Raw genomic sequence first — 13,960 nt, 5'->3', positions numbered from 1 at the left:
AGCCTCCTGGTGGCTTTGTGTCCTTCCCCCTTGGTCAATCCCATCTCCTATCTTGCCCTGTTCCCTGATCCACCTGAAATGGACCCGGCTGTGGTTCCATGTTTGTTTCTAGCCTGTTCCCTGGAGACGCTACACAGAATGTGCTGCTCTGAGTGATGCTGGTTGACTCTTTCTGACCCTCATTCTTTCCTCTCCTGTCCCAGCCAAACCCTTGAAGAGGGCTCAGGGTCAAGTCAGAACAGGGAACACAGAAAGCACATCAACTGCACATAGAACTCGGTCCTGTTTTTGAAACTGACCTCTTAGAAGGCTGGACTGTGTTAAAAGGTCACACGCCCTGTTTGGCGCTCACTCAGCCTCAGGTCTCACCTCTTCTACGCTGTCTTTTCTGACCAGCACACTGGGCGGCTCTCCCCCTGCTCTGAGTATTCCAGGGATTAGTTTGTAAAACACACATTAGCACTCAGGGTCAGGCTGTTTGCTGTCTCTCCTAAATATTTTACATGTCGTTCTCATCGTCTCTCCAAATGGACTGGGTTATACTCATTCACTCTGTCTATCTCTCTGCCTGCCTGCCTGCCTGCCTGCCTGCCTGTCTGTCTGTCTGTCTATCTATCTATCTATCTATCTATCTATCTATCTATCTATCTATCTATCTATCTTTGATACCCTCTCACAATGCACAAAGCATGCTGAGCAATGGTGTTGCTCAATAAACTTGATTGCTGGAGTGTACTTTGAGATAAAAATAATTCTGAATAGCTGGACAACAAGGGGGAAGATGAGGTTTACAAACTGCCTGGTGAAGCTACTTGGTTACAAAGGATGTTTGGTGTCTAGAAAAGGGTTGCTTTACCTCTGCTGTGTCTCACTACGGTTCTACCTACTGTCCTTCCTCTGATCTGTGTCTGGACTAGACTCACCTGGCAGCAGCTTTGCGCAGTTCAAATGAAGGACCAACTCTTCTTCTCATCCTGTACTCTTAGAGGAGTTGGTGGTGTCAGGGTTCAGTAATAAGATTTCAGAAAGGATTGGGTAAAATGACCTTAGTGACCTCTGGGCATGGGGCCAACTCATCTCTTCCTGTCTCCCATGATAGGCATGACTTTGAAGAAAACTGGCTGATTTTCTTCAATCAATACCCCAGGCCTTCTGCATCTAAATGAGTGTGTCATCCAGAATGTTACTCTTGGGAAACTATACTTATTTCAGCAATGAGTCATTCAGCAATATAGAATCTAGAAACTTAAAATAATCCTCAAAGTTTAGCCTGTTTCTTTAAAGGGGAAAAAAATTTCTTTCTTCTTCCAGCCTCACTTAAAAAGAAACATTATCTTTATGTGTTCCTCAAGAAAAGCAAAATATAGTGTGTAATCTATGGGAGGACAGCTGTTTTGGGCCTCATTCCTCATTTTGTTTGCTTTCCATGAAAAAAACATGGTGCTACAGGATTCTGCAACTCTGCAAGCAAAATTTTATATATAAGAGATATTATTAAAATTATAATCTTATTTAAAGAGTTCTATATGTGGTAACTGCAAATCTTTTAAAACTTATTTTGCAATCAATATATTGCATGATTTATACATATACTATTTGATCTATTCATGGCAATTATTTTTTTTTTCCACTCTAAATTTCCTTACATGCCATCCTACTTTCCAAAGGGATTTAAGACAGTTTACAAAAATATATACAAAGCAAAATAAAATAAGGAATAAAAACCTAAAAAACCTAAAAAATAAATAAAAATAAAGAGACAGTGAGACAATCTGTTATTATGCTTTTTAAAGAAAATAATCTCTATAAGGTCTGTCTGTGAGCAGAATATTCCTAGCTAATGGGCCTCGTTCCTCTTGCCTTTCTGTATGACACAGAACCTGAAATACACTTAAAAATGTAGAAATGGGAGTTCACATTGTGGCACAGCAGAAATGAATCCAACGAGGAACCATGAGGTTGCGGGTTTGATCTCTGGCCTCGCTCAGTGGGTCAAGGATCTGGTATTGCCGTGAGCTGTGGTGTAGGTCACAGACTCAGCTCGGATCTGGCGTTGCTGTGGCTGTGGTGTAGGCCAGCAGCTGTAGCTCCCATTGGACCCCTAGCCAGGGAACCTCCATAGGCCGAGGGTACAGCCCTAAAAAGTAAAGAAAAAAACCAAAACCAACAAAAATGTAGAAATGATGAGCGCCCGAATGAAGAACATTAGCCTTGCGCTTGTCTTTTTTATCTCTTGCTAACAACACAGGCTAATCTAGTCTGTCTTCAGAAGTCAAACCTGCCCTTGCAGAATATGGTGCCTTGTAGATATCCTGGGGAAATGCCCACTTTTACAGAAGAGCACATCTACGATTTTTTGGTGAAGATTTTTACATCAGCCACTTATGAGCCTTTCTGTGGTTCTGGGTCAAATAATGAATGCAGGACTTTGCATATATTCTCAGCTTCTTCATTTTACACGTGACAAAAGAAGACCCGAGAGGTGAAGTCCCCCGTCTATGGTCGCAAAGCTCATGGGTGGATGCGGATTCCATGGCGCTGAGGTTTAGAGGGAGGACAACAAGCTCCAGGGCAAAAGGGCCCTTCAGCTCTTGTGAAGGAGCAGAGGCCTCCTCGGCTGGGCCTCTGAACTGGGCCTGGGAGGCGTGAATAAAGCTGGTCAGTAGTTGGCTGCTGCCCAGCTTCTAGCCCCCCAAAGGTGGGCCCGTACCTTATAGTCCATCTGCTCCGAACAGTTAAACACGTAGACCATGATGCCCAGCGCGCGGCCCAGGTCCTTGGTGGTCTCCGTCTTGCCTGTGCCTGCAGGTCCTGATGGAGCCCCACTCATGGTCAGGTGCAGAGACTGAGTGAGGGTGATGTAGCACCTGCCAAACACAGGAAGGCAGAGGTCATCCTCAGGGCCACAGGGGAGCCCACAGATAGCTCTGGCCCTGCCGGGTCCTAGTGAGGTGGAGCTGAGGATTAAGGCCATGAGAGGCCTGACAGAGCTTCTGTCGAGTGAGGCCCAGCCCGCCCCACTCTGCTGCCCTCTGTGCTGTAGGGGGCACTTTTTAAAGGAGCATCGGATCATGATGCTCTGTCCTTGAAGGGCACCAGGGGCTCCCTGCGAGGCCCTTCCTTATCCTGCCCCCCTTACTTCTCCAGCTCATTTCTCATTGTCCCCCCCGGCCTCAGCATTATTAAGTCCATTCACGAAGAGCTATTTTCACTTGCCAAGTGCTATGGTATGAACATGTGTGTCCCCCCGCAAACTGGCCTTTCCAGCAGTGAGCAGCCCAACTTGGGTTCAGTACCAGCCTCCCAGTCACACCGCGAGAAATGAATTTCTGTTGTTTATTAAGCAACCTAGGCTTTGGAATTTTGTTAGAGCTGCCTGAACCGACGAAGATGCCCAGACAGAGTGGGACTCTGCCTGTCCCTCTCTCCTTCCCCACCCCCCGGCTCCCCACCCTGCCCATCTACCTGGATCATGTTCCTTCTCCATCTTTGCTTGGCTGAGGGCTACTAACCTCTTGGAGTTCATTTTTCATGATTTCACCCATAAGTATTCCCAGACCCCCCTGCACTGGGGCGAGCAGGCAGGCGAGTGCTCCCGCTGCACTGTGACCTCCAACAGTGTGTGTCCTACGCCTCTTCCGTACATGTCTTCATGAGTACACCAAGGGGGGGACAAGGCCCGAGTCATTGTTTCATCTCCAGAAATGAGCACGACTCCAGGCACATAGGTAGTCCCTTCATAAATACTTATGAGACAAATAAATTCATGAACGCATGGATCAATCACGCAATCTAGTTAATCCTCTGGTGACTATTTTTGTACTAAGGACAAAGAAATAAAATCAGTTTTCAGTATCAGTTTCTGGTACTTTTTAAAAAATGGCTTATATTTCCATTTAGTTTGAAATGTGCCTTTGGGTAATAAGCCCATGGAAACTGATACTCAAAATCATGAGTCATTAGGGAAATGCAAATTAAATCCACAGTGAGACACCACAACACACCCACTAGGATGGCTGTGATCACAAGGACAGACAGTAACAAGTGAAGGTGAGGATATGGAAGCAAGTGGAAACCGCATTCCGTGCTGGCGGCAATGTTAAAGGGTACAGCTACTTTGGAAGACAGGTGCACAGTTTATTAAAGAGTAAGGCCTATCATATGATTCAACAACTTCCCTTCTAGGAACTGACCCAAGGGAAATATGAATATATGTTCACAGAGAGACTTATGCAGGAATGTTCAAAGCGGCAATACTCATAACACTAAGAAACTAGCAACAACCCAAATGTCCATCAACAGTGAATGGAGAAACAAAATGTGATATATCTATGCAACAGAATACCACTTAACAAAGTAATGGATGACCCTTAAAAATACTACCTTAAGTGAAGGAAGTCAGATGCAAAAGATCCCTTATAATTTTATTTATGAAATGTCCAAAAACCACAGAAGTAGACAGCAGATGAGGGGCTGCTAAGGAAGGGAGGTGAGAATGAGGCCTGCCTGCGGGCAGGGTGAAGGCAGTGTTCTCAAACTAGACTGTGGTCATGGTGGCACAGCCTATGACCTTAGAAAAACCACTGATTTGTACACTCGCAATGGGGGAACTTTGAGACGTGTAAGTTAGACCTCAACAAAGCTTTTTAAAATATGCCATCACTCTTTTTAATACCTAGGAATTCAACCTAGAGGCTCTCAACTTGCAGGGAGGGGCTGTCTGAGGGGGCCTTTGAAATGAATGCTCTTTGGTTCTGAATCTGATGTCTACAGTTGACCAGAAACTCTGAGCTTGCCAGCTGGTGACTGCTTTTCCAGTACAACCAAATTATTTTGAAAAGACGGAGTTTCTGAATTTTCCTTTAATTTAGTGTGAAATTCCCATATCTCCTTCAGCCTTTGAAAATGAAACCCAGGAAGGCAATTTCCCCAGGCAGAGAGGAAAAGTAGGTGGCATTATTATCCTGCCCAGAGTTTTCCTGCGCAGTGGGGGTCAGGGCAGAGGCTGGCTGCGTTTAACCCTGGTGAGCTGGGCTCATGCAGCTGCGTCACTTTTCCCTATGGACTGAGCTCACGTCAGAGTCGCTGATTTGTGACGTGGGCCACAAGGTGAGGTGAGTCAGGGTTATGGTGAAAAGCGAGGGCTCATCTCCCCTTGCTCGATCACCTTTACCATATGGCAGTGCTTCTCCCCAACACTGGCAACTAGAGCTCCAGAGTTTCGTGTGCAGCCTTAACCATCCCTGCCCTCCTGTGCTGTGTTCTGGCTGCAGATGGGCCCAAGGCCTTCTATCTCTGCCAGCCTCAGGCTACTTCCAGAACTTGGAGGGCTGGCTGCAGCCCTGTCCCCCTGAGCAGGAAAGGCAACTGCCTGGACTGGAGGTATCCTGGCCCACCAGCCAACTCTCCTCCCCACTCTCTCTCGCGCCCTCTTTCTGTCCCATGATGGCCTCCTCTGCCAGCTGATGGACAAGTCCAGACCTCTGCTTTCTGCAGCAGCAGCAGCAGGGCTCTCAAGGAATCCAGGAGTTCAGAAGCAGAAGGTTTCACAAAAATAGAATTCTCACAGAAAAATCAAGAATCTCCCCCCAAAGTACTCGTGACTGGGTGTCAATCTCTTTTTGAGCATCTACTAAGATTCTGATTATCACTAGAAGAAGCACTCGGGGAGGAAATGCCAAAATGCATACACACTCACACATTCATATACCTATCTGCCCATAATAACAGAACTCCAAGCTGGAAAGAATTTTCAAGATCAACTCATCCAGTCCCCTTAACTTATAGGTGGATAGACTGAGGTTCAGGGAGGGAGAGTAGGTTGTTTAAGGAGTTCTAATAACTAAGGCAAGGACAGTGTCGATTTAGTTTGGGACATGAGAAAAAAACAAAGAAAATAAAGAAACAATTTTCCCCTCTTCTGGGGGGTGGGGGAGGTGGGCTGCCATTTTTCTGGGTCCACTGAGCCAGGAGGAAGTCCTAGTCCTTTGGGGCACACGCTTCTCCTCTAAGATTCCACCTGTGGTCTTGTTAGAGAGTTCATCTCCATAAACATCCAAGCCAGCTGCTTCAATCTGCTCTGTTTCCTAGTGAGGGGGCAGATCATGCTATAATGGTTTAAGGCAAAGGTTCAGGAGCAAGACTCACTATAAAGTGTTTGGGAAACTCAGGCAGGTTAATAAACTTTGGTGCGTTAAAAAAGTGTCACTGGGGCCCAGCACACAGGATTTTCTTTCCACAAAGGAATTTAGATAAATCTGCTGGTGTAAAAACAACTGCAGCAGTTCCCATCATGGCTCAGTGGTTAAGAAACCTGACTAGTATCCATGAGGATGTGGGTTCAATCCTGGCCTCGCTCAGTGGCTTAAGGATCTGGCATTGCTGTGAGCTATGGTGCAGGTCAAAGAGGCGGCTTGGATCCCGAGTTGCTGTGGCCATGGCGCGGGCCAGGCTACAGTTACGGATTCGACCCCTAGCCTGGGAACCTCCATATGCCTCGGGCTCTAAAAAGACAAAACAAGCAAACAAACAAAAAAAACCCCAAAACCCAAACTGCAATTGTGAAAATGGTAAGGAACCCTTGAAAAAACAGCCCCTGCCTTAACCAACTTCAACGTGAATATGCATCCGTTTAATTTGCTGCTTGTGGGGAACACAGAATCTTTAGTGTTAGAAGAAACTCCTGAGGCCTGGCTCTTTAAACAGGCCAGGCTGCCTCCCACTGAATCCTTCAACTACGATCACGCAGCCTGTTCATCTAGCAAGGCACAGCTTAGTATTTTAGAAGCCAGCCTCTTCCGGCACAGGTCAGGTTGAATTGTTTGAAAGGTCTTCCTAATACTGAGCTGAAGTCAGTTTGGCTTTCTTCCGGCAAATGATGCCTGTAACGCTTTGTTCTTATCTGACTCTCCAGGCTCTTGTGAGGACAAGATGAGACAAGAGATGTGAAAGTGCCTTGGAAAGGAGAAAGCTGATCCTCTTTCCAGGTATTATTTTTTAAGGTAATAAATATATGAAATATAGCTTTCCTTTTCTGATACAGTCATTCAGCTGGCAGATTAAAGAAAATATCAAAGGCACTCTATCTTGATTTCAGCTATAAATGGACGGTGGCTATTCCAGAAATGTGCTCTGGCTAATCCGGGAGTGGGTGAAATCACAGTTGGTTTGTATTCATGTCCTGTTGCTATCGCACACTAGTTGGCTCAAAACAGCACTCATTGGGTATCTCACTTCCGTATGTCACAAGAGCAGGTGGCTCCTCTACTGGGGGCCTCATAGGGCCAAAATCAAGACATCAGGTGGCTGGACTCTCATCTGGAACCCCCAGGGAAGAATCTCCTTCCAAGCTCGTTTGAGTTCTTGGCTGAATTAAGTTCTACCAGTTGTAGGACTGGGGTCCTCGGTGGGGCTGGGGCTGGAATCTATGGCTCCCTCCATCTTCAAACTCAGCAATGGTATGTTCACTTCTTCTCATGCTTTAAGCCTCTCTGATCTCCCCGTCTGCCCTCAGCCAGGAGTAAGCTCTACTTTTAAGGGCTCACATGGTTATCATACTCAGTCACCTGAATAATTACTTTTTTGCCATAAAGCAAAATATAATCACGTGAATGATATCATTCTATCTATAGTTCTCACCCATACTCAAAGAAAAGGAGGTGATCCGAGGGAAAAGGTCATTGGGGAATCATCCTTAGAATATCACCTACCACAGGGTTCAGCCACCATAACTGAGGCATGAGCATGAGTACAACAATATCTACCTGGAGGGGGACCTCCAGTGGCAGCTCCAGGACACAGACCCCCTGATGTTCAATATATCTATAGATAATTTGAATTAAGAAATAATTGATTAGATAGAAGACAGGCCAAAATTCTAAATAATTTTAACAACTGAAAATGAAACTGAAGAAGAACAAATGCAAATGAATCTTCGAAGCACTTGCATGTACACAGAATGGGGGCAATGTGGTTAGTTGGCAGGTCATAGGAAAAAGACCCAGGGCTTTTGACAGGTTCCCAGCTCAACATAAGAAACAGTACCAATAGAAGAAGAATGTCCTTAGCATCCAATGAAAACAAATCTGTCCCTTTTGTATTATTTTAATATTTAAAAAATTGAACATTATTTGAAATCCGCGTAAACGCCTCCAGTTCTAAGATCTCCCCTGCCCTTGTGCTTGTGAGGTCCTTTGTCACCTAGTGCTCACCTCTGCCTGCATGAGTTGGTCTTTCTCAGAACGTGACAGGAAGAACTGAGAGCGATGACTGGCACACCATCTACCGAAAATCACACATGCCTAAGTCACTAAACTTGAGTGGTTTAATGATGCTTCAGAGTATGTGTACGTTTCAAACATAATGAGAAACTCTAGAAGTGACTTAGAAGAAAGAGAATCAAGAGCAAAATTCTTAGAATTTTTAATACAGGGCAATGGATGGGCAAAAGAGGAGATAAATTCATAAAAACCAATTTTCTCCTATATGCAAGTAAAAAGAAAGTTAAAGATATAATGAAATTAAGCAAAGATTTCTTAGTTACAACACCAAAAGCATGGTCCATAAAAGAAGAAAACTGACAAACTGGACCTTATCAAAGCCAAGAACTTTTGGAGTTCCTGCTGTGATGTAATGGTTTTGAGAATCTGACTGCAGGAGCTTGGGTTGCTGTGGCGGGGAGGGTTCGATCCCCACCTGGCACAGTGGGTTAAAGGATCTGGGTGTTGCTGCAGCAGCGCTGTAGGTTGCAGCTGTGGTTTGGATTCAATCCCTGGTCCAGGAACTTCCATATGCCACGAGAGTGTGGCCATCAAATAAATAAATAAAAAGAAACTAAAGACTTTTGCACTTTAAAAGATGCCATTAAGAAATAAAAAACGAAGAAATAGGCTGGAATAAAATACTTACAAACACATACACAATATATCCAGAATATACAAAAAAGTCTTAGAACTCAAAAGAGGACAAAAAATAGACCAGATAACGAAGTGAAATTATGCCAAAGAAGACGTACAAGTGTGTTCCCATCGTGGTGCAGTGGAAAAGAATCCGACTAGAAACCATAAGGTCGTGGGTTCAATCCCTGGCCTCGCTCAACAAGTCAAGGATCCAGTGTTGCCAGGAGCTGTGGTGTAGGTCGCAGACATGGCTCGGATTTGGAGTGGTTGTGGCTGTGGCGTAGGCCAGCGGCTACAGCCCTGATTTGACCTCTAGCCTGGGAACCTCCCATATGCCTCAAGTGTGGCCCTAAAAAGCAAAAAAAAAAGACATACAAATGGTTAATGAGCACATGATATAATGTAACATTGAAAAATTGATGATATTTTATATACAGCACATGATTGCAGTTTCACTTTTTCAAAATCTGCGTGAGAAGAAAACAGACTGAATATTATACAATAGTTATGTCCGAGTAACTTTTATTTTCTTTGTTCATAGATGACTAAGTTTTTCACTAAAAATATTAGATAAAAATTTAAGGATGTCTGGGTCATATGGTAGTTCTATTTTTAATTTTTGAGGAAACGTCATACTGTTTTCCACAGTGACTACATCAGTTTACATTCCCACCAACAGTGAACTAGGGTTCCATTTTCTCAACATCCTTGCCAACATGTATTATTTGTGCTCTTTTTTGGGGGGGTGGGGGTGGGCTGCACCTGTGGCACATGGAAGTTACTATGGCTGCCAGCCTACTCCACAGCCACAGCCACGGCAACTCCAGATCCGAGCTGTGTCTCTGATCTACACCATAGTTCACGGCCACCCAGGATTCCCCGCCTACTGAGCGAGGCCAGGGATCGAACCCGAATCCTCATGGATACTAGTCAGATTTGTTTCTGCTATGCCACAATGGGAATGTCCTATTTGTGGTCTTTTTGATGACAGCCCTTCTCATAGGTGTGAGATGACATCTCATTGTGGTTTGATTTGCATTTCCGTGAAGATGAGCATCTTTTGATGCCTGTTGCCCATTTATATGTCTTCTTTGGAAAAAAAAATTTTATTAAAATAAAAGCTTCTGCTCATTTTAAAATCAGATTTTTTTGATATTGAGTTTTATGAGCTAGTTTATATATTTTGGACATTAACCCTTTATCGGACATGTACTTAGCAAATATATTTTTCCAGTAAATAGGCTGTGCTTTTGTTTCGTTGATGGTTTCCTTAGCTGTGCAAAAGCTTTTAAAATAATGAGATTTTGCCACTTGCAACAACGTGGATGGTCCTGGAGGGTATCACACTTAGTGAAGTAAGCAGACAAAGAAAGACACATACTGGTATGTTTTCACTTATATGTGAAATCCCCAAAAATAAAATGAATCAATATAACAAAACAGAATCAGACTCAGATACAGAGAACAAACTAGTAGTGGTTATCTATTGGGAGAATGTTGGAGAGAGAGACAGGATGGGACAAGGGGATTGAAGTAGCTACTACTATGTATAAAATAAATGAGATGCAAGATGTAACTTACAGCACAGGGAATATAACCAGTATTTTGTAATAACTTTAAATGGAGAACAATCTACACAAACACTGAATCATTATGGTGTATACCTGAAACTAATGCAATACTGTAAATCAACTATGCTTCAATTAAAAAAAAAAAAACTTAAAAAGAAAGTGTAGCCAGCAAATCACCCCAGAGACTCTTGCATTGATTATATCTCACCCACTTGCAGTAGTTCCTTAGAAATTAAAAGGTGCTCAGAATTGATAAGCAGTGGATTAAAACAGCACTTAGAGTACTGGGCTGAAGGGGTGTGAAGGTGAGGGAAGGGATGCAAAGGGGCAGGAGATCATCTGAAGGTCAAGAGTCAACCTATGAGAATGGTGCTTGTCCAGCCTGAATTGATACCTTCATTTAGTCCTTCAACTTAGACTTCCGCCAAAGTCCTGTGACAATGGCTGAGCCATTGTACCTACTTATACATTCAAGTCCCATCCAGGCAGTAGGAAATTCCAAAGAAATAGGCAGAATCCGTTGGATGTACTGTAATGCGGTGGTGCTTTTAACGAATGCGCAGAGGTTGCACGGATCAATTGTCCATTTGATTAATTCCTCTGGCAGGGGAGAATTAAATGTACTTAAGCTACACACCAGCAAAAGCTGAATGCTCTTTAAAATGTGATTTTTCTGTGTTGAGGACAGTTTTTTTCTGGGCCAAACATTTCTTGAGATAATAACAGAAGTCAATGAGAAAACGGAGTTGACTGTAAAAACAGCCACTGTGTGCTACTTTGTCGGAAAAGCATCTCAGGTGCAGAACAAGGTCAGGGTCTACATGGCATTCACCACGATTTGCAGGGAATCTTCCCTTCAGGCCCCTATTTGCATCTTTTCAGAGGGGACGTGAAAAATGCCCGTTTTAGAAATAATTCATTGTCAAAACTTTATCCTTTCCCTCTGCAAGGTATTCAGCACTGGCGTACCAGAGACCTCAAAATCCCAAAGAAGTAATTATCTTTTTCAACTCCTGCGTAGGTGTGAAGACCCAGAGGAAAGAACCGCCTTGTACTTTTTATCACTTACAATGATAACGTCTGATGGGAAAGAAGGAAATATTTTGAATGCTATGGGAAGCTGGGTGTGTTATTCTGAGTCTCAGAAATCATTTCATTGCTTTTACTGAAAGGGTATTTCTTGAATGCCTGTAATTTGCTGGACATGTTGCTGGGTCCTGGGGCAGAGCAGTGAGCCAACCAAAGTCAACGTTTTCACGGAACATATAGTTCAGAGAGAGAGACATTAATCAAGTCACTCAAATCTACAACAGCTTCATTATTCTGTTCTAAGAGATGTAAATTCCCAAACCATTAGCTCATAGTCTAAGGCAGGCAAAAAAAAAACTCACTGCAAAAGAGAAGACTGTAGCAGATGTCCTTCCTGTTTAGGGCAGGTGTCTTGCTGAGAATCATAGAGACAAAGACACATGAGGCTTGAGGTGGGAACACTTTTCCTTGAACCCACAGAGAATGAGCCCCTCCAACTGATCATGCCCCAGTCTGGCCCAAGTAAAACCCCTAAGATGCCCAGAGGTGCCGCTGCCTTTCCCGTCCCAGCTGCAGAGAAGGCTGCATCTCCCTCCAAACTGACATCATCTGCCTTTTGTCCTCAGCTGGGGCAGGGAGCAGGGTGGGTGCCCAACCAGAGCCGCAGACAGCATGGCTGCTCCTTCTTTGGGAGCCAAGGCACAGATGGAGTCTTGTGTGGGTCCCTCCTCCCAATCGACCTCCTCTTCCTGATGCCCTGGTTCTTCTGATCTGGGTTTTCAATATACGACCACTGTTTATTCATTGGCAGATAATAATTCAACATCTACCAGGTATTGGTGATGTCAGCCACAAACAAGACAGACAATGGTTCCTGTGAGCAAAAAGTTGACATTCCAAAGGGGACTGCCACCAGTAAGCAAGAAGGCAAGTTCATTTCAGAATGTAGGGAATGTTAAAAGAGTTATTGTCGTGTGCGTGTGAGCGCGCGCACGTGCCTGCGTGTGCGTGTGCGTGTGTGTGTGTGTGTATGGGGGGTGGGGGTGTGTGGGAGAGGTTATCTTTCAGCAACCGTGGTAAAGGAAAGTTTCCTCAGAGCTAAAAGCAGAGCAAGAAAGGATGAGAGGAGTTCCCATGGTGGCTCAGTGGTTAACGAATCCGACTAGGAACCATGAGGTTGCAGGTCTGATCCCTGGCCTTGCTCAGTGGGTCAAGGATCCGGCACCACCATGAGCTGTGGTGTAGGTTGCAGACGCGGCTTGGATCCAGCGTTGCTGTTGCTCTGGCATAGGCTGGCAGCAACAGCTCCGATTAGACCCCTAGCTTGGGAACCTCCATATGCCGTTGGTGCGGCCCTAAAAGGACAAAAGACAAAAAAAAAAAAAAAAAAAAAAAAAAAGAAAGGATGAGAAGGTGACAGTGGAGCAGAGAGCACGGAGAAGGGCACTGCAGGCAGAGGGCACCATGTGTATTAAAGGCTGAACACGGAACTGAACTCCAAGATTCAAGGAACAGAAAGGAGGCCAGTGTGGTTGGAGCACAGGACGAGACACGGAATTTCTGGGCTCCATGAGGAATTCAGATTTTAGTCTCAATGCAGTGGAGAGCGACTGGAGGTACCGGTGCGACCTCTGCAGGCTCCCAGGAAAGAGAGGTGCAAGGGCAAACGGGGAGTGGTTTGAGTGGGATCTGGGTGAAGGTCTTTCCAAGTTGGGCAGGAAAGTGAATTCAAGAAATGGAAAAGCCTGCGGGGAGAGGGACCACGAGGTCTTACTCCACGGCTGATGCTGGGATTTCCTATGTCCCTCTTCCTCTTCGTTCCATGAGCCCAGTGATTACGATTTAACTGAATGTTACTTGGAAACATATCTGAGGACTTAGCCAGCATATAAATGATAACACTTGAATTAGGCAGTGAAAAAATTAAGTAAAAGATGGCAGATTCTGTTTGGCCATCTTAACCTTCAAAATGTACGACAATCTCTTCATTGCCTCCAAGACCCTTACTAGGGTGAGCGAGTCACTCAGGCAGCTGTTTCTGGAGAAGAAGAGATTTAGTGTTCTGTGGAATTATAAGAGCAAAGGGTACCAGGTCTTACCAGAATTTATAGAAAACCTTGCAGAATTAACGTTCCACTTCTCACATGGACCATGACCTTATCCCCTGCCCTTTCTCTCCTTTGCCCAATTTCTACATCAGATGAATCTTCATAAAATAAGTTTTCATTATTTTGCTCCCCTGGTCAAAAACTTTCAATCGTGCGTTGCTCCTTACTGGAGAGAGACTGTGACTCTCACAGCTCACAGTCGGACTCTGCCCCGTCTTCCCAGCATTGCTACAGACTACATCTCCCAAAGTCCCCATTTCAGAGACGTGACTTGAGTTTTCCCACATCCATGGTCTTTGCCCACAAAATTCCAACTTCCCTTGTGCTTTTCAGTAGTTCTTTAACTCTGGGGGAT

General features: G+C 44.6%; 1 protein-coding gene across 10 annotated transcripts in view; it reads right to left on the bottom strand.

The window, feature by feature from the left end:
- The window catches only part of DNAH9 (dynein axonemal heavy chain 9), a 321,249-nt gene that overhangs the window by 211,416 nt on the left and 95,873 nt on the right, over positions 1 to 13,960 (bottom strand). For all 10 annotated transcript variants that reach the window (XR_002337370.1, XR_002337369.1, XM_021067888.1 and 7 more), the window contains exon 27: positions 2,711 to 2,867. Coding sequence is in view for 8 of the 10 variants with exons in the window: in XM_021067888.1 (XP_020923547.1) it covers positions 2,711 to 2,867 (157 nt within the window). In the remaining 2 variants the exon portion in view is untranslated. The remainder of the gene's footprint in view (positions 1 to 2,710; positions 2,868 to 13,960) is intronic.

This window comes from Sus scrofa, chromosome 12 (assembly GCF_000003025.6).
Source record: "Sus scrofa isolate TJ Tabasco breed Duroc chromosome 12, Sscrofa11.1, whole genome shotgun sequence".
Classification (NCBI taxonomy): Eukaryota; Metazoa; Chordata; class Mammalia; order Artiodactyla; family Suidae; genus Sus; species Sus scrofa.
This window is presented reverse-complemented; position numbering and strand designations above follow the sequence as displayed.